General features: G+C 42.1%; 1 protein-coding gene and 1 non-coding gene across 5 annotated transcripts in view; one reads left to right on the forward strand and one right to left on the reverse strand.

The window, feature by feature from the left end:
* Nucleotides 1–23087, reverse strand: part of PRKCI (protein kinase C iota) — a 76695-nt gene that overhangs the window by 41932 nt on the left and 11676 nt on the right. For 2 of the 4 annotated variants that reach the window (XM_036347873.1, XM_036347871.1), the window contains exons 2-3: nt 18437–18558; nt 3319–3408 (exon numbers count right to left, since the gene is read on the reverse strand). In XM_036347873.1, the coding sequence (XP_036203766.1) occupies nt 3319–3408; nt 18437–18558 (212 nt within the window). Of the gene's footprint in view, nt 1–3318; nt 3409–17758; nt 17931–18436; nt 18559–23087 lie in introns of those variants that run through there. The other 2 variants (XM_036347874.1, XM_036347872.1) reach the window with 2 other exon arrangements.
* LOC118678059 lies at nt 12957–13060 on the forward strand. Its single transcript, XR_004974731.1, has one exon. It is a non-coding gene; the product is annotated as a small nucleolar RNA U13 (small nucleolar RNA).

The following is a 23087-nucleotide window of genomic DNA, read 5'->3' on the forward strand; positions in this document are numbered from 1 at the left end:
GCACTGACCACCAGGGGGCAGACACTCTGACTGGTAGGTTAGCTTGCGGCTGGGGTCTGGCCAATCGGGACTGAGCGAGATGGGCCGGACACTCCCTGAAGCCCTCCCGTGTCCCTCACTGGCCCCGATCAGGCACCAGTGGGGTCTCGCAGCCTAGGTTGCGCCCTCTCACAATCCAGGACCCCTCAGGGGGGCACATTGGCTGTCAGGTAGTTCCAGCTATATAATAAAAGCCTAAGCGGCTGTTACGGCAGGACAACTGGAACGACTAGTCACTATGATGCACAATGACCACCAGGGGGCAGACGCTCAATGCAGGAGCTGCCCCCTGGTGGTCAGTGCACTCCCAACAGGGGGAGCGCCACTCAGCCAGAAGCCGGGCTCACGGCTGGCGAGTGCAGCAGTGGTGGCGGGAGCCTCTTCCGCCTCTGCAGCAGCACTAAGGAGCAGCAGGCTGAGTGGTAAGGAGCAAGCAGGCGGGCAGTAAGGAGTGAGGGGTCCCAGACTGCAAGAGGGATGTTCGACTGCCAGCTTGTTTTAAGCCTGCGGAAAAACATCCCCTGACTGTGAGAGGGCGCAGGCTGAGCTGAGGGACACCCCCCGTGCACGAATTTCATGCACCAGGCCTCTAGTCTATATATATAAAAGCCTAATGTGCTAAGTGTCTGACCGTTTGACCATTCAACCATTCGCTATGATGTGCACTGACCACCAGGGGGCAGATGTTCTGACCAGTAGGTTAGCTTGCTGCTGGGGTCTGGCTGATCGGGACTGGGCAAGACGGGCCAGACACATCCTGGAGCCCTCCTGTGGTCCCTCCCTGGCCAGGCTGAGGGACCTCACTGGTGCACAAATCCGTGCACTGGGCCTCTAGTAGGTTTAATAAAGAGCACAGAGTATGAGAAGGGCAGTTCCTTATATATTTTTAAAAGTTGAAATATAAACTAATTTCTGAAAATAGATCTGTAATACAGTATTAAAACTTAAAATAAACTGTTTAATACTATTGACCAATCATTTCTTTAAACATTCATTGTAGTTTCATTCTAAAAAGAGATGACTCTCAAAACAGAAGACTTATAAAGTTCTGCAAGGATCTCCACAAATTAGATTATGTAGCCTTTGGGAGTCACTATGTCAAATTCTAATGGTAGAAAAAAGTCAAACTACTATTTGTCAAAAAACATACTGTATAGAAAAGTATAATGGAATTACAACAAAGAACTGAAATGATTCATTATACTTAGGGGAGATTTATATCTGCTTCAAGTTTTAAAGAGTTTCCTAGGTCTCCTAAAGCTCCCCAAAATGTTCCATAAAAAACTGCCAATGTATTGCAATTAAATGCAATACATTAAGTGGTTTCTACATGAGATAAAAAAATTGAGAGGTAGCATGGGAGAATGAAAAGAACACAAATCTGGCCCGGCCAGTGTGGCTCAGCAGTTGAGCATCAACCCAGGAACCAAGAGGTCACTGGTTCAATTCCCGGTCAGGGCACATGCCCAGGTTGGGGGCTCAATCCCCGCATGGCAGCCAATCAATGATGTTCCTCTCTCATAGATGTTTCTATCTCTCTATCCCGTGTCACTCCCTTCCTCTCTCTCAATAAAAATACATTTTTTTAAAAAAATAAAGAATACAGATCTGGAATCAGAATACCTAGATTTACAACCCAGGCAAGTCTATATTGTACCAGTTACATGCTGGCTGAGTTTAGGCTTCTTCTATACCACTACCCACCTCTCGGGCTTACTGACTTTGAATTATGTAATAACTGTAAATAGTCTCATTGTTAATCCATAAACAAAAGAAAGGACATTGAAGACACCTTACCTTTAGAGATAACTGTATACATAAATTAAAAACTGCAAATTCTATGCTAAACTGTTGGGGTCCAGCCCCAGCAGATTGAGGGGTTCCCAAAGGTGTGTACGGAGTCGGTGAAGAATGAAGGACATGGAGACAGCGTTCAGTTGATCAGCATTGCGAAGTTCTCTAGCCAGGTTCTGTTTTTATTCTCTTGTTACATCTGTATTTATACCAGTTGATTTTAATCCTATCCATTCTATTCCAAAGGTTAGGGTGTTTGTTAATCTATTCTGTTGAGTTTAATCCTGTCTAGTTTAATCTCTGTGTTCCATTATAAGGGCTATTCCAAGGTCACTGCTCTACTGATAAGCTACAAGGAAGTAACTGAAGGAGATTTTCCTACCCAGTAAAGGTTATGTCCTCCCAGCCTCGCTGCTTGCCTTCCCTGGAACTGCCTTGTGTCGGTGAGTCTCCAGGGGTATAGGCTTTGGTGCTTTCGCTGGTGGGCAGACCCCTGGGGATGTGGGCCCAACAAGTCCCAAATTTATTGCCAACAGTCTTAGTCCAAGTTCTTCATAAGTAGTACATGGTATTTCTGTAACACTAAGGGGTTTCACTGATTTATTCTCTTCCTTAGTCCTGTTAATCCCTAACTCCAGAGAAAAAATCCTCACCTGGGGAAACAACCTTTCTTGGGGAGGTGGTCCTGTTTAAAACACATAGCGCTAAGAGGGGGAGCAAACATATGCCATATATGCCAGGTCCCTTGAAACATATGCTGTGCAGATGTTTCTTCCCTGCAGCAACTGTGTCAAGCAGCAAGGGTGGATCGGCTTCCGGCACTAAACTTTGCTGTGAAACACTGAGTTTTAATATCCAAGGAGGCATACACAAATAACAAATTTCTCAAGATTAAAGAAGCTGATTGATCTTGTCTTCTCTAGCAATTGAGAAACTACTGAATAAGAAATTATATAATGTCTAGAGGCCTGGTGCACAAAAATCTGTGCACTCAGGGGGTGTCCCTCATCCCAGCCTGATCCCCAGGGGATCGGGCCTAAGCTGGCAGACAGACATCCTCTGGCAGCCCAGGAGCCTTCAGGGCATGTCCACTTGCCAGCGGGGAGCAGGCCTAAGCTGCAGTCAGACATCCTTAGCACTGCTGAGGAGGTGGGAGAGGCTCCCGACACCACTGCTGTGCTGGCAGCTGGCAGCCTGGATTGTGGCTGAGCAGAGCTCTCCCTGTGGGAGCGCACTGACCACCATGGGGCAGCTGCTGCATTGAGCGTCTGCCCCCTGGTGTTCAGTGTGTGTCATAGTGGCCAGTTATTCCCAGTTGTTCTGCTGTTAGGGTCAATTTGCATATTACCCTTTTTTAAATAGGATGAGCAATAGAGATTAAGAAACTGGCATCAGTATTATGTTTTAATTTGGTCAAGAATATAGGCTTGGTGATTTTTTTCTTTTAATATTGCTCTAGAAGAATAAGAAATGATGCCCCTTTACCATGAATCAAGAGTTCAGAATCCTTGTTTAGCTCATAAAGCCTAAAGGCTTCTTCCAACTCCAACTGAGATGATACTGTACACGGGTCTCCTGCAAAATATAAAAAGTAAAGGTAAGCTCACTTTTTAAATCCTCTAATGTGATGATTAGTAAACAGTTTCTGTTACATAAAGTCTTGAGGGAAAGATGACATACATACAGAGCCAAATATTTGACAAGGACAAATCTTTACATATTTAGATAATGCTGCTCTCTGAAGTAGGTAATATATTTCTATTTCTACAACATACTCGAGGTTCATAGACACCAAATTTTATACAGATAAAACCATTTAATTCTCAATAATGTACATATTCAAAATGTAGAAACAGAATGTACCACTGATCACATTTTAGACTCACTGCCATATGACTAATAGCCAGGGACAAGCTTTCTGTCACCTGTATCCTTAAAAGAGGAAGTGAGAGAAACCAAGATGGCGGCATAGGTAAAGACCAGAAATTGCCGCCTCGCACAACCACTTCAAAAAAACAACTAAAAGACAAAATGGACATCACCCAGAACCACAGGAAGGTTGGCTGAGTGGAAATTCTACAACTAGAAGGAAAGAGAAAAGCACACGGAGACTCAGGAGGTGCGGTGTGGAAGTAAAGTGCAGAGGTACAGAGGCACACGCGGAAAGGGGCTGGCAGCTGAGGACGCGGCTGTCTTTTTCAATTGGGAGGGAGTCACAAGCTCCCGACTGCTCTGAACTCCAGTTCCGGGTGAGTCTCTGGGGACCCAGGACTCATATGGGGAGAAACTGGACTGTCTGGCAGTGGGCAGAACTCGAGGGCGGCTTTCTCTCAGAGGTGTTTGCAGCAATTACCATGGGACACTGAGACCCCTTAGGGCCCCTTAGGGCAGGACTGAGGATCAGCCATAGCTGTTTGCTCCGCCCTTTGATTCCCTGAGACCCCGCCCCACCCAAGCTGTGCGCAGAGGCTTTTGCATATGAATGCCCTGGCCCTTTGCAATCTAAAATTACCTAACAAACTGCAGCTGGGTCAGACAGACCCAGAACATCCAAAAAGAAGGCCCAAGGCCCCACAGCAGCTTGCATTGCTTCACAGCTGGGCCTCATCTGGGTATCATCAAACCCCAAACAAAGAAGAGGAATCTGCAGATCTCTCCACAGCTCCTGCTGGGTAGCCTCAGGCAGAGGCTAAATTAGCACCTCCTTAAAGATCCAAGAGCCAGTGTACCCAGTGGTCAGAGTGGGATCATCCAGATTACAACTCCTCAGATCCATAAGGGACACATTCATGGGGCAAACTCAGTGAGCACCAAAGCCCCACTGAAGCAAGTCTTGCCCCTAAGGGTGTCTCCAGCACAGAAGTTCTCCCACTGTAGACACAGCTGACCTCCAATTGACCTCCAACTGGCCTGGAGGTCAATTCCTCCCAGTGATACCTACAACAATCAAGGTTTAACTACAACAAGACTGTGCACAAAGCCAAAAAGGGGTGCACCAAGAGTGTCCACCTCAGGTAATTGGGGAGGCTGAGCCACTGGGCCCTATAGGACACCTAGCACACAAAGCCACTCTACCAACACAGGGAAGCAGCCAAAATGTGGAGACAAAGAAACAGGTCACAAATGACAGAAATGGAGGAAAGCAAACTACTGGATATAGAGTTCAAAACCACACTTTTAAGGTTTTTCAAGAATTTTCTAGAAACTGCTGATAAATTTAGTGAGACCCTCGAGGATATGAACAAGGACCAACTAGAAATTAAGCATACACTGACTGAAATAAAGAATATTATACAGAGTTCCAACAGCAGACTAGAGGATCACAAGAATCATGTCAAAGATTTGAAACACGAAGAAGCAAAAAACGCCCAACCGGAAAAACAAAAAGAAAAAAGAATCCAAAAATATGAAGGCAGTGTAAGGAGCCTCAGTGTAAGGACAACTTCAAGCCTACCAACATCCGAATTATAGGGGTGCCAGAAGAAGAGAGAGAGCAAGATACTGAAAACCTATTTGAAGAAATAATGACAGAAAACTTCCCCTACCTGGTGAAAGACATAGACCTACAAGTCCAGGAAGCGCAGAGAACCCCAAACAAAAGGAATCCAAAGAGGACCACACCGAGACACATCATAATTAAAATGCCAAGGGCAAAAGACAAAGAGAGAATCTTAAAAGCAGCGAGAGAAAAACAGTTAGTTACCTACATGGGCGTGCCCATAGGACTGTCAGCTGATTTCTCAACAGAAACTATGCAGGCCAGGAGGGAGTCGCAAGGAATATTCAAAGTGATGAATACCAAGATTACTTTACCCAGAAAAGGTATCATTCAGAATTGAAGGTCAGATAAAGAGCTTCACAGATAAGAAAAAGCTAAAGGAATTCATCACCACCAAACCAGTATTATATGAAATGCTGAAAGGTATCCTTTAAGAAGATAAATAATTTGATGAACAGAATAAACTGGTGAATATAATAGAATCAGGGACATAGAAAGGGAGTGGACTGACAACTCTCAGGGGGGAAGGGGTGTGGGGGTGCAGTAAGAGACTGGACAAAAATCATACACCTATGGATGAGGACAATGGCAGGGGTAAGGGCAGAAGGTGGGGTGGGAACCTGATGGAGGGGGCCTATGGGGGGAATAAAGAGGAACAACTGTAATAATCTGAACAATAAAGATTTAATTAAAAAAATAAATAAAAGAGGAAGTGAAAGTAGTTCCATTGAGGTTTCCATATAATCATTTTGTCAAATTCTTCCTTCACCTGAGAGCCTGCTCAAGAGACTCACAGAAAGGAAGTGTAGCTACTAAAGTACTCTGGACTGAAGAGCAGTCCTATTTGAGCTTATAAATGTAAATAGATAGTTTCAGTAAACTTACACACAGAGAGGGGAAGGAAGAAACACCTCCCTTGGTCAACCGGCCAAAAAAAACTGAGTCATCCCTGGCAATCAATGAGATGACACATGTCCTTATAGGATGGCATTCTCAATGAAAAAGTCATTCTGAACATAGTTGTGGCCTGAGCTGGGTCCTCAACACTACCATTCTTTTGCTCATTCCTGTGGTTACACCAAGTGTTACCACACATTACATGCCAACAACCCCATTCAAACCTCAATCACTCTCAGCAGAGAACTGGGTGTAGTACTTGATCGAGAAAAATGAAGTCATCTCCTGTCCTGCTATGAGTATGTCTGTCCTGTTCTCTAACTTGGCCACTCTATCCCCACTTCCTTCTCTCTTCTCTGGATATTATCCCACCAGTCTTCCTTAGTTCCATTTTTATTTTGGCTTTCCTTCCACTAGCTCTTCTCAGGAAAGCAAAGACATATTAGAGTCTTCCTCTCAAAAATCTCTCTCGCACTCAAGAAGCATCGAAAATCTCTCAGAGAGGTAGGTATCCTGCAGGACTTTGCATCCAGCTCTCTCCCATGCTCCATATCCCGTCTCTCTGTGCAACTACAGCAAAATTACTTCTTTGAGTTTCAATTTTCTCCTATATAAAAAGAGGGCTATTATCTACATTGCAAGTATGATGGGAAAACTAAAGACCATATATTTAAAATGACTCATAGTATGCTTGATCCATTATAGGTGTGGTTTTTATTATTGCACTTTGATCAAAAGCCATAAATGGATTTAACTATTACTAAAGGCATCATTATAAACATATTTTTAAAAATCAATTTTTCGCGAGTCCTCCAGCTGTGCAGTCAGTTCTCCACCAGGTCTGAGATCTGAGCCCCAGCCAACCCAGTCACAACAGAGATCTAAGGAGCCATGATTGCTCCCTGGCTTCAAAGAGCCTCTGGTCCAGAAGACAACAGGCTGTCAGACAAATACAGAACAGAGTGATATTGGGGGACAGGCTTACTGAAGAGGGGACCTGAGGGCCGATGGTCATAAGGGAGATCATTGGGGGTGTGGTGAAGTGAAGGGGTGCCATGAGGGCAGAAATGGGGCCATGGAGACACTATGTGGTGAGGGAAGGCACTTGCTACCTGGGAAGGGTTCTCTGTGGAAGAACCCCGACCCGCAGATAAACGTCACCTCGTGGCAGCTGCCATGATGTGACAGGGTTACGTGTGATTGGCCCATGTTTATTTCTCTCCCGGGCTCCAAGATCCCAGAAGAGCCCATGCACCTGCCTTCAGTGTCTCTCGGGCTTGAAAATGTCTAACTCCCAGGCCTGGCCTCTGTCCCTCTAATCACATTCTTAGATTTAATCTTCTCCACCCAGTCGCTGAGCTAATCTCATCTTGCCCAGAGGAGACCCACCCTTTTCCTCCTGGGAGGGACAGAAGATGGAATCCCTCCCTGTGCCCTCTAGGATGGCACTGCCTGCCCTCCAGCTTGTCTCCTTTTAAATCCTAAATTCACCCAGAGAAGAGTTTTCCATCTCTCGTCTCTCCAAGGAAAAACACCCATCTGTTACATGGCCCTGGGTCATTCACAGGGTTCCATTAGGATGGCTCAGCCCCACACTGCCCAGCCCTGACCCCTGCTTCTCATGGTGATTCTGTCCTGACCTCCCTCAGAGAAGCCTTGTGGTCTGAAGGGCCCCCCACATCCTCAACCAACCACTGCTTGCTCCCTGAAGGAGCTCATGATCTGCTGTGTCACCTGACATAAAACCTAAGTGACAACTAGATGCATGGACACATTTCTTTTTTGGGGGGGGGGATGCCACCATTGTCTTCCCGCCTGTTTTAACTGTGGATTACTCTAATGTGGCCAAAGATCCCAGCAACCATGCTCTCAGGTTGTGTTTTTTTCCTTTCTAACATCAGGAACCCATTACACCCTTCACTCTCTCACACCAAGTATGATAACTATGGGCCTTTGGAAGGAATCAATGAGCCATTCTTCAACCTTGCCCCTCCCTAACTTTCTCTTTCCTAAACGGATATCTGGGTCAATCAATTAATAGAGAGAAACACATAAATCCCATTAGGATTATGGGGTTTAGACCAGGGGTTCTGATTGGATGTTAGCATTTGAGAAGGTGTATAAAAACCTCAGGCACCAGAGGATTCAGAGTCTTCCAGCTGTGCAGTCAGTGCCGTGGTTCTCCACCAGGTCTGAGATCTGAGCCCCAGCCAACCCGGTCACAGCAGACGTTTCTGCAGGATTCCTTTCTGAGCACCTTGAGGATGAGCATCTGGACGCCACCCACACTCCTGGAGCTGGCAGCAAAGAGCCTGCTGAGGGACCAGGTCTCGGCCATCGCAGCTCTTGAGTACCTGCCCACCGAGCTCTTCCCGTACCTTTTCGTCATGGCCTACCAAGGTGGACACCGCCCCCAGCTACTGAAGGCGGTGGCCCAAGCCTGGCCCTTCACTGTCCTCCCTCTGGGGGTCCTGAGGCATCTGTTCCCTGATCATGCCCCAACCAGGGCTACGGGCTTAAAAGCCGTGTTTGACGCGCTTGAAGTTCTGCTTGCCCAGGAGGTTCGGCCCAGGAGGTGCAAACTACGGGTGCTGGATTTAAGGAACACGGGTGCCAACTTCTGGGATATGTGGCTTGGAGTCAGCACTGAGAATTGCTCACCGACGGGACCAGTGACTGTGCACAGCTCCAGCCCAGACATGGAGCATCCCCTGGCTCCCTTGGAGGTGTTCCTAGATCTTAACTTCAATGAAAGGGACCAGGGTAAGTTTTTCATGCACATCATCCAATGGGCCCAGCAGAGGGAAAGGTTGCTACACCTGTGCTGCAAGGCACTGAGGATTTCTGAGGTGCCCTTCCAGAGGGTCAGGAGGGTCCTGGATAGGGTGCAGCTGGACTGCATCCAGGAGGTGAAAGTGAACTGCACCTGGGACCTGCCCACCCTGGGGACATTTGCTCTCTACCTGGGTCAGATGAGTAACCTGCAGAGACTCTATCTCCCTGACATCAATGTGTTGGCTGAGGAGGAAGAGGACGAAGAGCAGGAGGAGGAGGGGGAGGAAGAAGAACAGGAAGAGGAGCAGGAGCTGAGGGAGGAAGAGGAGTTGGAGAGGGAAGAGCAGGAGCAGGAGGAAGAGGAGCAGGAGTGGGAAAGGCAGGAGCAGGAGGAGCAGCGATCCTTTCCCCAATTCCTCTCTCAGATGCTCAGGCTGCGGCACCTCCGGGAGCTCCACATGCATTCTCCCTCCTTCCTCCGAGGCCGTCTGGACCAGATGCTCAGGTGCCTGCAGACTCCCTTGGACAAACTCTGCCTAACACATTGCCAGCAGCTGACGCATTCAGACCTGACACACCTGTTCCAGTGCCCGAACCTCAGGCAGCTGAAGATCCTGCATCTACTGGGCCTCAGCCTTGCGGATTTCAGTGAGCCCCTCCGAGCTCTGCTGGAGGCAGTGGCACCCACCCTCCAGGACCTGGGTCTGGATAACTGTGGGATGGCGGACTCCCAAGTCGAGGCCATCCTGCCTGTCCTGAGCCGCTGCCACCAGCTCAGGAAATTCACCATCTCTATAAACAACTTCCCCGTGGCCACCGTGGAGAAGCTGCTGCACCACACAACCGGGCTGCGCAGTTTAGAGCTCGAGGTGTACCCCGTCCCCCTGGAGTGTTATGGGACCCAGGGGACTGTCAACCAGGAGAGACTTGCCCTGATCCAGGCTGAGCTGACAGGGACCCTGAGGGAGTTAGGACAGCCCAGGACCATCCATCTTGCCACCAAGCATCATAGACATAGGAAGTTTTATAAGGTGGCGTTTTCATGACATGGAGCCCGTGATGTGCCCCTGTAATGACCCTGCTCACTGGGTGCACCCAGCAAAGGCTTCTTTCTGGGCCTTTGGAAGCTGAAACCTCAGGCCGGGGTGCATTATGCAGGGGGCACCTACGTTTCAGGTTCATGCTCAGTGTGAATGGGGAAAGGGAGAGACCCAGCCTGGGAACTGGATTGCAGAGGCAAAGGTTGGGGACCACAAAGGCAAAGTATCCTACAATCAGAAACATGAATCTGATTTGCTTGGGGACGGGGAGAGGTATTTGGCCTCCAGCTGCATGTGTGGGAGTCAATCCTGGGGTGGATGGTTGTAAAGGAATGTTCAGAAATAAAGACAATTTCAAAGGCCAAAACAAAAAAATAAATAAATAAAAATCAATTTTTCCTTTTTGCCAAACCAGTGTCTACTTGCTGTTGGATGAAGCCTAGGTCAGGCCAAGTACCCACTTTCAATGTGCACTTAGAGACTAATACTTTTGAATAACCAAAAGGAAGTGTGGAAATAAGAGTTAATAGCTGACATTACGTATATTCAAATCTATTTTATTTTTATTGGACTGAATATGTTTGGTTCAGGTATTACCTTTTAGACCAACTATTTAATGCCTGATAAAGCAGGACACATTACTCAGAAGCAAAATATTCCATAGAGAGTCACCATGAAGCAAAGATGAAAGGAAAAGTTATTTCGTAAGGTCCACTCTATTACTAAAATCTGAATTTACATCCTAAAATGGCCACAGACCTAGAGTGAGATCTGCTCAGTTAAACAAATTTCAAGATAGTGAAATCTGTATATTATCCAGCAGAACTGGTATTTTTTCAGTAATTCTATATTTTCTTCTAACTATAAAAAGAAAGAAGCAAATTAGAGCCCTGGACCTCAAACTGTTCGGTAAATCTGCAAGAGCCAATTATTTATGAGATAACCTGATGCATATACAACACTAGCTATATATAGTAAATTCCAATATATGACTGAATTCAGTGCCCCACATTTAAAAGAATCAATACAGCCTAAAACCAAAGTTGGCACCACTGCACTCCTCTCCCTGATATTTGAGTCTGCCACAGATTAACAGACTCACTGTCTGTTCCCACCAGGATCTCCCCACTGCCTCTGAACATGGTAGTGTTCTGAACCCAGTGTCCCTACTTAAAATATAGATTTGTAAAAACTTCCCAAGAATGCTATGGTGCTTAGGTAGTAATCCCTTTGACATTGGGCCCTATCACAACCCTCATGGATTTCTGGCTTCTTACTTCTTTTTTTCTGGGAGGTGGAAATTAGTGGTTACAGACGCACATGCTATCCTATCAAGCCGCCCATCCTCAACTTCCACTTCTGGAGAAGATGGGGTAATAGGAACTGGATTTAACCCTCCACATAAAACAACAACAAAAAACTATACAAAGTAAGTTTTCAAATGGTTCCAGATATTGGAAATTAAGCAACAAAGAATTAACTGTTCCCAAGTAACTTAAATGCATTCCAGAACAAAGCTCAAAAATATTTATAAGAATACAAAGATATTCAACATCCAATAAGAAAAAACTCACACTGTCCAGAATTTAATAAATATTATTATAACCAGGCATGTGAAGAAGCAGGAAAATGACCTTTAACAGGAGGAAAAAAAAATCAATCAATTGAAATTGACCCTGAATTGACACACAACAAAGAACTGACAAAGAATTTGTAGACATGGACATTAAAAGAGCTGTTATAATTATATCCAACATGTTCAAGAAGCTAGAGGCATTCAGCATGCTAAGTAAAGATGGAACCTATTTTAACAGACCCAACTGAACATCTAGAAAAACTATGTCTGAAACGAAAAATATACCAGGTAGGCTTAATGGCAGATGAGACATGGCAGAGGAAGATTAATAAACTTCAATTCACAACATTAAAAGTATCCAAAATGAAATGCAGAGAAAAAGACTGAAAAAATTAACAGAGCATTACTGAGCTTTATGATAATTTCAAGAGGCCTAATACACACATAACTGGAGTCTATGAAGAAGGGGTGTGATGACAGAGAAAATTTTTGAAGAGATAATGGCCAAAATTTTTCCAAATATGGTAAGAAGTATAAACCCATGGATCCAGGAAGCTCAACAAATCTCAAGACAAGAAACACGAAGAAAACTAAAGGTCCACCATTATCAAATTGCTTAAAACCAGTAATAAACAGAAAAAATTTAAAAGCAGCCAATGAGACACATTACATTCAGACGAACAAAGATAATGTTTACAGCAGATTTTGCATCAGAAGCAATGCAAGCTAGAAGATAATGTACAGAATGAAAAATAGTCAAGCTAAAATTATTTACCAGTGAAAATTATCTTTCAAAATCAAAGGTGACCTAGAGACAAATTCATAGAGAGAAATTCATAGAGAAAATAAATATAGGAGAGGTTTCCAGGAGCTAGATGATAAGGGATGAGGAGTTATTGTTTAATGGGTAGAATTTTGTTTGGATGATGAAAAAGTTTTGGAAATGGGTAGTGGGGATGGTTGCATAACAATGTAAATGTGTTTAATGACACTGATTTGTACATTTAAAAAAGGTTGAAATGGTAAATTTTTTTTTTTTTTTAATATATTTTATTGGTTTTTCACAGAGAGGAAGGGAGAGAGATAGAGAGTCAGAAACATCGATCAGCCGCCTCCTGCACATCTCCTATTGGAGATGTGCCCGCAACCCAGGTACATGCCCTTGACCGGAATCGAACCTGGGACCCTTCAGTCCGCAGGCCGACGCTCTATCAACTGAGCCAAACCGGTTTTGGCTGAAATGGTAAATTTTATGTTATGTATATTTTACCACAATTAAAAAAAGAATTTTTAAAAGGGAATATAATTGTTCTCCTTCCACAAGAATGAAACTCGGATACTTTTGTAGTTCATAAGCGTGATGATTGGGTGTTCACGCTGCTGTGTGAGATGTGCCGCCCATGAACCTTGTTACGCTTCTGGCACATGACCCGTTTGACGTGAAAAAAATTAAAAAAAAAAAAGAATGAAACTCAAGAGATAATGCCCAGTGGAGAAAGGGAAGTTTCAGAATTATGTGCTGAATAATGGCATCTATATGAATTTAAAAGCACATAAACAATATGCGTTGTTATTTATATACGGAAAGCAGATCAGTGGTTGCCTGGGATGAAGGGATGAGTGAGAGAAGAGTTTGGGAAGGAATACAATGCAATTGGAGATGGGATGCTAACAAGGACAGACTTTCCCAAAACCCAGAGCATAAACTGCAGTCAGGGAGCACCGGTGCCCTATCAGGCTCCTAGAGCCTCTCTTGCCTCACCTCTCAACTCAGCCCCACCCCACTACTGCAAGGGGTTTCTCCCAGGTGGGCCTCAGTCTGATCCTTTTGCAGAGGCCAGAACTAAGAGAAGTACTTGGGGACTTTCCTAAGCCAGCTGTCTTCTGCGTGGGGTGCGCTATGCCTGGGAGTGCAGGAAGACTTTCCAGGGACTACCCGACGTAAACAGTTTTACAAAGGTATCAATGCCCAGATCCTTAACTTTCACATAAGCTCCTTTCTAAAAGCCATCTGCCTGGGAATGTGCCTGCGGTGCAATACCCCACCTCATCTCTTTTTCAAACATGTCTTTTCCTATTTTATAAAAAAACAAGCATATATACCTAGCATATTACATATAACATATATCCATACAAAAACTTGTAACTGATTGCCAAAACACTTTTATTTGTAATAGCCCAAAACTGGAAACAACCTCAATGTCCATCACAAAGAAGAATGGATAAACAAATTGTGGCACATCAAGATGATGAAATACAACTCAGCAATAAAAAGAAGTAAACTAATAAACACAACCCATACATTAATAATTATGCTGAGTAAAGAAGCCAGACCAACCCCCTCGCCCAAAAATCAGGCATGCTGTATGATTTCATTCCTATAAAACTCTAGAAAATGCAAACTAATCCATAGCAATAGAAAGCAGATCAGTAGTTGCCTAGGATGGAGGGGCAGGAGTGAGGAATTTCAAAGCCCAAGGAAACTTTTGAGGGTAATGGATATATTCCATATCTTGCTTGTGGTGATGATTTTCTGCGTATTAAAACTCATCAAATTTTACACTTTTTTTCCAAAATATGTTTTCATTGATTTCAGAGAGAGGAAGGAAGAGGGAGAAATAGAAACATCAATGAAGAGAGAATTATCAATCAGCTGCCTTCTGCACGCTCCCTTACTGGGGATCGAGCCCACAACCCAGACATGTGCCCTGACCAGGAATTGAACCGTGATCTCCTGGTTCATGAGTCGGTGCTCAACCACTGAGCAACACCAGCCAGGTTCAAATTGTACACTTTTAAACATACAGTTTGTTGTATGTCAACTACACCTCAATAAAGCCATTTTATTTTTAATTAAATTTATTGGGGTCACATTGGCTAATAAAAGGAACAATGGGAGAAAAGAGAAGACATCTGTAATACTCTCAACAATAAAGATAAATTTTAAAAGGAGAAAAAAATTATACAGGTTTCAAGTGTACAATTCTATGATATATCATCCTGATGTTGCATTTGTGTGCCCACCACCCAATAAAGCCATTTTTTTAAAATATGAAATAAAGACATGAAAAGCTGAAAGAATTCATCACCAGCAAGCCTCCACTACAAGAAATGTTAAAGGAAGCAGGAGGAAAATAAGCATTACAAAGAGATCTGCTCAAGGGTACTTAGATGCTTTTTCTTACTGATACTGATTTCATTTTTTAATTGCCAGGTTTGAAGCCATAATACTGCTATTAAAGTAATTGAAATAACAATAACTAGACATTCAGTCAAAAAGTTTTCCTCACTGACATGATTGCCAAAATTAGTATATAGTGTGGGGTGATAAAGAAGAAGTCTGAGGAATGATTTGCTATTTTAGTTCTCAGCACACCAGCTAAAATTACACCAGACTAAAGATGCTTGGAAAATATCACATAAAAGAAGTATGTTCCTTACTATCTTAAGTTTGGTTTTGTTACACCATGGCACTCAATTTCCTCTCCTAATACCACATGAGTTTTATAATATATACAAGCCAGGAAGAAGTTTAAGCTCCCAGAATTCAGAAAAACTCCATACTTTTATGCCAAAGAATGCTTATATTCATTTTAAATTTCCATGAATCTAACTTATATAACCAATAGGACATGAATTTAAAATGCTACATCCAAATAATATCCTCTCCCACTCTCTCTGCAAATCATTTTCAATTTTTCCCCTCACATAGTCTTTTATAGGGTATAAAAAAAAAGAATTCACATATGCTACTGGTTAAAGTATAACAAAGGTACAGTATTTTTGGTGGTCAATTTAGTACCATCTATCGTCAAGGACACATTCCATTTCAGGGAATTTGCCCTAGAGATAATACACTACAGGTGCCCCCAAAAATCTATGCACACACATATTCTTTGCACCAATAATTTTTATAATGAATTTACAAGCAATCCAAATACCCATCAAAAGGGAACTAGTTAAATAAATTAGGGTACAACCATGTTATAATACCACACAACATTTTAAGAGAAGCAAGATAAATCTCCATGCACTGATATGAAAAAAGAGCCACAAGATGTTAAATGAAAAAGCACATTAAATTATAGCTTGTACAACATTAGTCTTATTGTAAAAAAGAAAAAGACCTATCACCATGTCCCCCCTAGTTGTATATTCACAGAAAAATACATCATCAATTTGTTTATAGCAACTACTTCTGGGAATCTGAGAATGCCCAGAGATACCTTTTCCTTCACACAAATCATGTTTTTATTGATTTTAGAGAGAGAGGAAGGGAGAAACATCAACATCCTGCATGCTCCCTGCTGGGGATCAAGCCTGCAGGAGCCCTGACCCAGAATTGAACCTATGACCCAATATCCTTAATAAAAACTTCAATAAGAAACAAAATGTCCAAAGGTTAACTTTCTAGTAAAAGAGAAAGGACTGAAAGAAACATAGTGAAATTTAAACCAGGTAATCAAACCCTGAATAAATTAGAAGGTTAGCAAATATTATTAGGTTGTAAATATAAAAGATGCATCCTTAAGGAAAAATGGCCACAGTTTAAAAATGATGAATTAAAAAGTCATGTTTATCATTCTCTGCTCCACACTCACTCTCAGTATGAGAAAAGGGGGTATGATTATTACAAAATTTTACTATTCATTCTAAAGTCTTTAGTTCCATTAAACAAACCAGTTTTTCCACGTGTACATCAAAACAAATCAGTAAAACTGGTTTTGAACACAAGGAAAAAGGGCGGTTGCCATAAATCTGTTTAAAGGAATGAAGTAAGCCTATGATCTTTATTTACTCTAATATAAAGCCCCACAATTAAAAGTTTAGCTTCTAGAACAGTGTTTGGCTTCTCATAAACCAGAGAAATAAAATTATAGTTCTGTCTTCCACACATCCTAGAGAAAACTTTTTCTCCAGACAAGCATGTCCCAAATGCCTCTGTGGCTAAAAACAAAGGTGACAAAACTACAACTGAAAAATAATTGCAAGGAACTCAAAAATAATTACAACTGGCTCTGTGTGCCTACAATCAAGAGAAGACTAGTATCAGAAATTAACCAGGGCAAGAAAGGAATCAACAAACCTTAATGGAAAGTTTAACTTTTTTATTTGAATGAAGCAAAGGCTTCAGTTTTCTTGTTTTCCCCCAGAACATTAGGGCACTTAATGGCTATTTAGAGAGAAAAACTATGAATTGTATTATAAAAGGGTGAGACTATTTCATCAGATAATTAATTGAATTTACTCTGTGAATCTGTTACCTAAAATATGCTACTGTTAAGAAAAAAACAGAACACACCGCAACTCCCAATGCTTAAATCTCCCATAATATACATAAAACTACACTATGGAAAGGCTTGATATTAACCTTCATACAAGTTACAAGTTTGTGTGCATACTATTACTGAGTACCGCCCTAGGTACTGGAGTTCCACAGTGAAACATGATCTCTGCTCTCATGGAGCTTACATTCTACCATACAAATAAGATGCAACGTGAATAGGGCTAAAAGGCTTCTTGGAGGACATGACATTTGAATTAAGACCTGAATGACAAGGAAGAGAAAGCCATGTGACAATCTGGGAACAGAATTCTCCAAGTAAAGATAATACAAAATATAAGGGTACTATAAGATATTTTAATGAATTGTCTCTAAATCAGTTTTTTAAAATATGTTTGTTGATTTCAGAGAGGGAGAAGCAGAGAAAGATAGAAACATCAATGATGAGAGAGAATCATTGATCAGCTGCCTCCTGCACCCCCCGGGATTGAGCCCGCAAACAGGGCATGTGCCCCGACTGGGAATCAAACCTGTGACCTCCTGGTTCCTAGGCTGACGCTCAGCCACTAAGCCACACCAGCTGGGAAAGACCTTTTAACTACACTTCAATGACATTCCATCATGCAAAATAAAGTTAAATGTGGCTTGCAAAGCCGTCAGGAATTCATGCAACTCACCTGGAGATCCTATTAAACTAGAGATTCTGATTCAGTGGTCTGTAATGGGGCCTGAGATTCCCTTTCTAGTAAGCTCTGCAGACCACACTTTGAGTAGCAAGGATCTAGCTCAAGTTCATACCTCACACCACTCCCACACGGTGAATTAATGCTCTTCCCCACATACCACGTTCTTACCTCTGTGCCTTTTTATATCTTCACTGGAAGCGGTTTTTCCCTTACCTCCTCCACTGCAAAAACTTTTACTCTTTGTTACAGTTTAGTTCAAACATCACAGAGACTTCAGGCATATGTTGATGCTACTTCCTTTGCATTCCACCACACTTCACGTGTCTGTCTCCCCATGAGGCTGTGAGTGTGGGGATAGAAAAATACTATCCTCGACACACAGATACTCAATAAATGCTTTTTGAGTACAAGTCAGTAAGGTATGACATTTCTGCCGCAGTCTTTGAAATAATGTTTGTCACAATCATTTTTATTCCATAACATTTTCTTTAAAGTAATATACAGTAAAAAATACTGTCAAATTATTAAAGGTCACTTAAAATATAAGACAATACAAATTCAAAATTAAAGTAAAATGTAATACTATTTGATGAGATATTTATCTTACTGCTGGAAAAAAGTCACACCGATTTCACTCCATTTTAGGGTAAAAAGGGCAAAACAAAGATGATACTCTTTGGTAGTGTTTCAATTTAAATACTTACAGAAAAATAAGAATGGCATCAAATTTGTAGAATACCTCCCCCCCTTAAATTAATAAGGACTTCTATTATGTTTTAAAAATAAATGACAAGAATAGCATCTAAATCAAATGCTTACACTTGCAGTCCTCTCTTTACCACTCACCTTCCTCATCGATCCATTTCATGGTGAAAAGCTGTTCATTGTCAAAAGAACACATGTCTCGAACCTCATTGCAAAGGCCCTCAAAGGAGATGGAAGGTTCAAAGTGTGTTATCATGATATCCCTGAAAAAGAAAGGGCGTTTTGAGTTAGACGATGATTAAAATGAATAATGCTCTACACATTACTGAATGCCTGACGACTTGATGGACTTCAGCTATTTTGTATGTGCATCAACATGTGTTGCTTCCAGTAAACTATCTGTGCAAAGTAAAAATTAAATTAGTAAGAAACCAATTTAATCCAGTCTCCACCTAACAGCTCTGACAGATGGTAGTCCCACCTTTGCTTTAATATTCATTATCAGAAGATCACTCTTTCATTGGGCATTGCGCTCCATAGATGAATGGCTTCTGCCTTATATTTAACAGAAAACTGTTCCAATCGCTAGTCCCAGGTCTCCCCTTCTCAAAAAGTCTACCCTTTGTCCAAGAAATGGCCCTTCAATAATTTGACAAAGATCTGTCATGTCCTCTTCCTCAGCCCTAACTTACACAGATTAACCACCCATAAGGCTGTCAACCATTCTTTCCATGTCATAATTTTTAGATCTCATACCCTCATGTTCACTGTTTTCCCAAAAAATCCCTATTAGCCAAAATTGGCTTTTAAATGATTCATATTTTAAGGTAGATACTCAAAAAATGTAAGAATAGACATAAATGTGTAAGCAATAGTATGTAAGTCCACCTAGCAGCCATTCATTATAAAACTCAAAATGTAACAAAAAGTAGATAAGTGGATACAAAAGCTGTGGTACTCAGTGGTTGAATGTGGACCTATGAACCAGGAGGTCACGGTTCAATTCCCGGTCAGGGCACATGACCAGGTTGCAGGCTTGACCCGCCCTGGGGGTCATGCAGGAGGCAGCCGATCAGTGATTCTCTCTCTTTTTTTTTTTTTTTTTAAATACATATATTTCATTGATTTTTCACAGAGAGGAAGGGAGAGGGACAGAGAGTTAGAAACATCGATGAGAGAGAAACATCGAGCAGCTGCCTCCTGCACACCCCCTACTGGGGATATGCCTGCAACCAAGGTACATGCCCTTGACGGGAATCGAACCTGGGACCCTTCAGTCCACAGGCCAACGCTCTATCCATTGAGCCAAACCGGTTAGGGCCAGTGATTCTCTCTTACCATTGATGTTTCTATCTCTCTCTCTCCCTCTCCCTTCCTCTCTGAAATCAATAAAAACGTATTAAAAAATAAAATAAAAAGCTGTGGTACATTTACACAATGGAATACTACTCTGTGTAAAATGGAAGAAAATTTACCCTTTGCAACAGCATGGATGAGCCTGGAGAACATTATGCTAAGTGAAATAAGCCAGTCAGAGAAAGATAAGTACCATATAATTTCGCTCATACGTGGAATTTAATGAGCAAACTGAACTACCAAGCAAACTAGAGACAGACTCAGAGAGCAGGCAGACAGCTGGGGGGTGGGGGAGAGATTGAGCAAAAAAGAGAGAACTCATGGACATGGGCAACAGTGTGGCGATTGTGGAGAGGAGGGGTGGGTGGAGGTGGAAGCGGGCATAGAGGGGATAAATGGTGATGGAAAAAATAAAATAAATAAAAAAGATGTTTTAGGCAGAAGCCTGGGGTTTCTCCCAAGGAGCCATTCGAAGCCTATGATTTAATCATATAGTAGTCATCCTTCCAAAGGTAAGTTAAACAGACAGAATGACTCTAAGGGAACACTTACATAACTGTCTCTATGTGTCACACTCTGTTCTAAGGGTTTACAAAGTTAATGTAGTTCATGTGCTTCCTCTATTTTAAACTCTTCAAATGCCTTTTGTCTCTCATGCAGAGTAAAATCCAAAGTCCCTAAGCGTCTACAAGGCCCTCTGTGAACTGGCCCTGGCTACCTCTTCTACCGCCAGAGAGATAAACCAATGTTTTCAGTCCACCGCCTACCCCAGCTACAATGTAAGCTCATTATATTCCTAGTGGCCAACATAATGCCTAACACAGAATGGTTACTTGATAAATATTTGTTTGAAGAAATGAAGGAACTGACACTGTGTTAGGAACTGTGAATAAACCTGAGTATTTGGAGCATAGAGCAGGAAATAAGAAATTAAAAATTTCAGTCATCTGCAAAAAAAAAGTTAAAACTGTAGTCTTAGGGGCTATTAAAGGTAAGCAGAGAGCCAAGCATAGAAACTGAATCGCCTTTTTTTGATAATCATTCTCTTCCTAAGTATCTCATGGTTTTCTGCCCCTTCTTCTAAGAACCCTCTTGCCTTGGCTTTCTTAACAGTATGCTTCCCTGGCTCTCTTTCTACTATATTCTGAACACTTTTGTCTTCAATCACAAGATATTCTTTACACCCGCTCTATTATTCTTTCATTTATTCCGACTCTCTCTCAAACCTACTGCACATTCAATGTTTTAACTATTATCTCTATGTAGGGGTCTCCTAAATCTGTAACTCCAACTCTCTGTAGTATTTAAGACTCTTGATAATCTGGTTCTAATTTCTATTCTCAACTTGATCCCATCATTCCCAACACAAATTACTACAAATATCTCCTTTAACTCACAATCCTCAAACATAAGACCTGATGATCCAATCTTTAATCCTGACATTTCCTCAGTTTAAGGCTCAGTTTATGGAGGGAGGTGGGGATCAATCTTAACAGGCACTTCAACACAACTTCCATTAAACCTTTTTCAACTGAACAAGTCCAATGGTCTATATTTCTAAACCTGTCCAACATGTATTTTATGTTCCACCTTTTGTTATTTAACTCATCATATACTGATAACACATCATCAACTAAATTGTAAACAACTGGAAGACACAAATTTTGGACTTTTAAATATATTCACATAACCAGTGACATAATTAGGACTCAAATATTTCTTAACTAAATATAGAAAAAATACTTTCTAGGAGAAATCCATCTTCCAGAAAATGTACTTATGACAAGGGAATATCACTGTTTCTTTTGCCTATAAACAGTTATAGAATACTGAGTATGTTCCAGGCATTTAAACAAACTTTATCTTACGTAATCTTCAAAATAACCATCAATCTAGACATACTAATCCTATTTTACCAATTTAAAAAGTAAAACACTTTCAACTCTAGAACACTATCTGCCAATGTCTCAGATAGAAAATAGAATAGAAATTAAAATCCAAATCTTCAAATAACCTCATGGTGGATGCTTTAATCTGACCTTCCCCCTCCGCACTCCCCACCCCCAGATTCACCCATTAGCAATGGAGCATTTATTATACCAGCTTCTAGAAGTATTACCAGCAGACAATCCCCAGTTGTCAGCCTCCTTCAGAGATTTCACTCTTTGCATATGATCACACCCGCTTCCTAGAAACAGCCCACAACCAATGACTAATTCGATGTGGGGGTATAAAAAGGCCCTAGATGTGACTCAGGAAAGCTCTGAAGTGTGAACTTCTCTTCAGAACTAAGGTATCTGTTGAGATTTCAAAGCATCTTGATTCTTTCCTACCTAAGCTTGCTCCCTTCCCTTCCCTCTTCCTCCATAGCTATCGATTCCAAGAGTCCTCCTGTATAGATCTCCTTCATGCTAATCTGAGACACAACTTTCCACACCAGCTATTATCAGATGATATTGTTTTGACAAAAAATATAATGGATACAAACAGTCAATCACACCTTTAAGAGATTGGCTAATGAAAAATATAATCCTTGTTTTGGAAATTAGTCTACTTCAATACCTGAAGGTAATTAATTTTTTGATTCTTCAGAGAAAATACATTGCCAACATATATAAATTATACATATTTTATGTCTCCTCCAACTAAATGTAAAATCCATGAGAGCAGGAACTCTGTTTTGCTCACTGCTATATCACCAATACCTAAAGCAGTGTCTGGTCCAGAATGGACGCTCACTTAATACATACGTTAAATGAATGGAGGTGTCGCATGCTGTACTCTAAAGAAAGCAAGGGAAACGTAAAAATAAAAAGCATTCCAGAAAAGAGGAATGGCACATAAGAGGCAGCCAAAGTATAATGGTTCAGACCATGAGAGCTAAAGCCAGGATGCTTGGGTTTGCCTCAAGGCTCTACCACTCACCAGCTGTGTATCCTTATGTGAGTTACTTAACTTCTCTGTGGCTCAACTTCATCATTTATAAAATAGGAATAATAACACCTCATATGGTATTATAAAGATTTAATGGGGGGGAAGAAACTAAGATGGCGGCATAGGTAAACACCGGGAAATTGTCGCCTCACACAACAATTGGAAATTACCGCAAAGGACTGAGCAAACATCATCCAGAACAACAGAAAGGCTGGCTGAGTGTAAATTCTACAACTAGAAGGAAAGAAAAGCACGCTGAGAGCCAGAGGCGCTGCGGAGGTGAAGTGCAGAGGTACGGCGGCTCGCACGCGCGAGGAAAGGGGGTGGCACCTGAGGACGCGGCTGTCTTTTTGAATCACAAGCTCCCGACTGCTCTGAACTCCAGTTCCGGGAAGTCTCTGGGGACCCAGGACTCATACCGGGAGAAGCTGGTCTGTCCGGCAGTGGGTGAACTTGAAGGCGGCTTTCCCTCAGAGGTGCTTGCAGCAATTAGCGGGTCACT

Source organism: Myotis myotis, unplaced genomic scaffold (genome assembly GCF_014108235.1).
Source record: "Myotis myotis isolate mMyoMyo1 unplaced genomic scaffold, mMyoMyo1.p scaffold_m19_p_2, whole genome shotgun sequence".
Lineage (NCBI taxonomy): Eukaryota > Metazoa > Chordata > Mammalia > Chiroptera > Vespertilionidae > Myotis > Myotis myotis.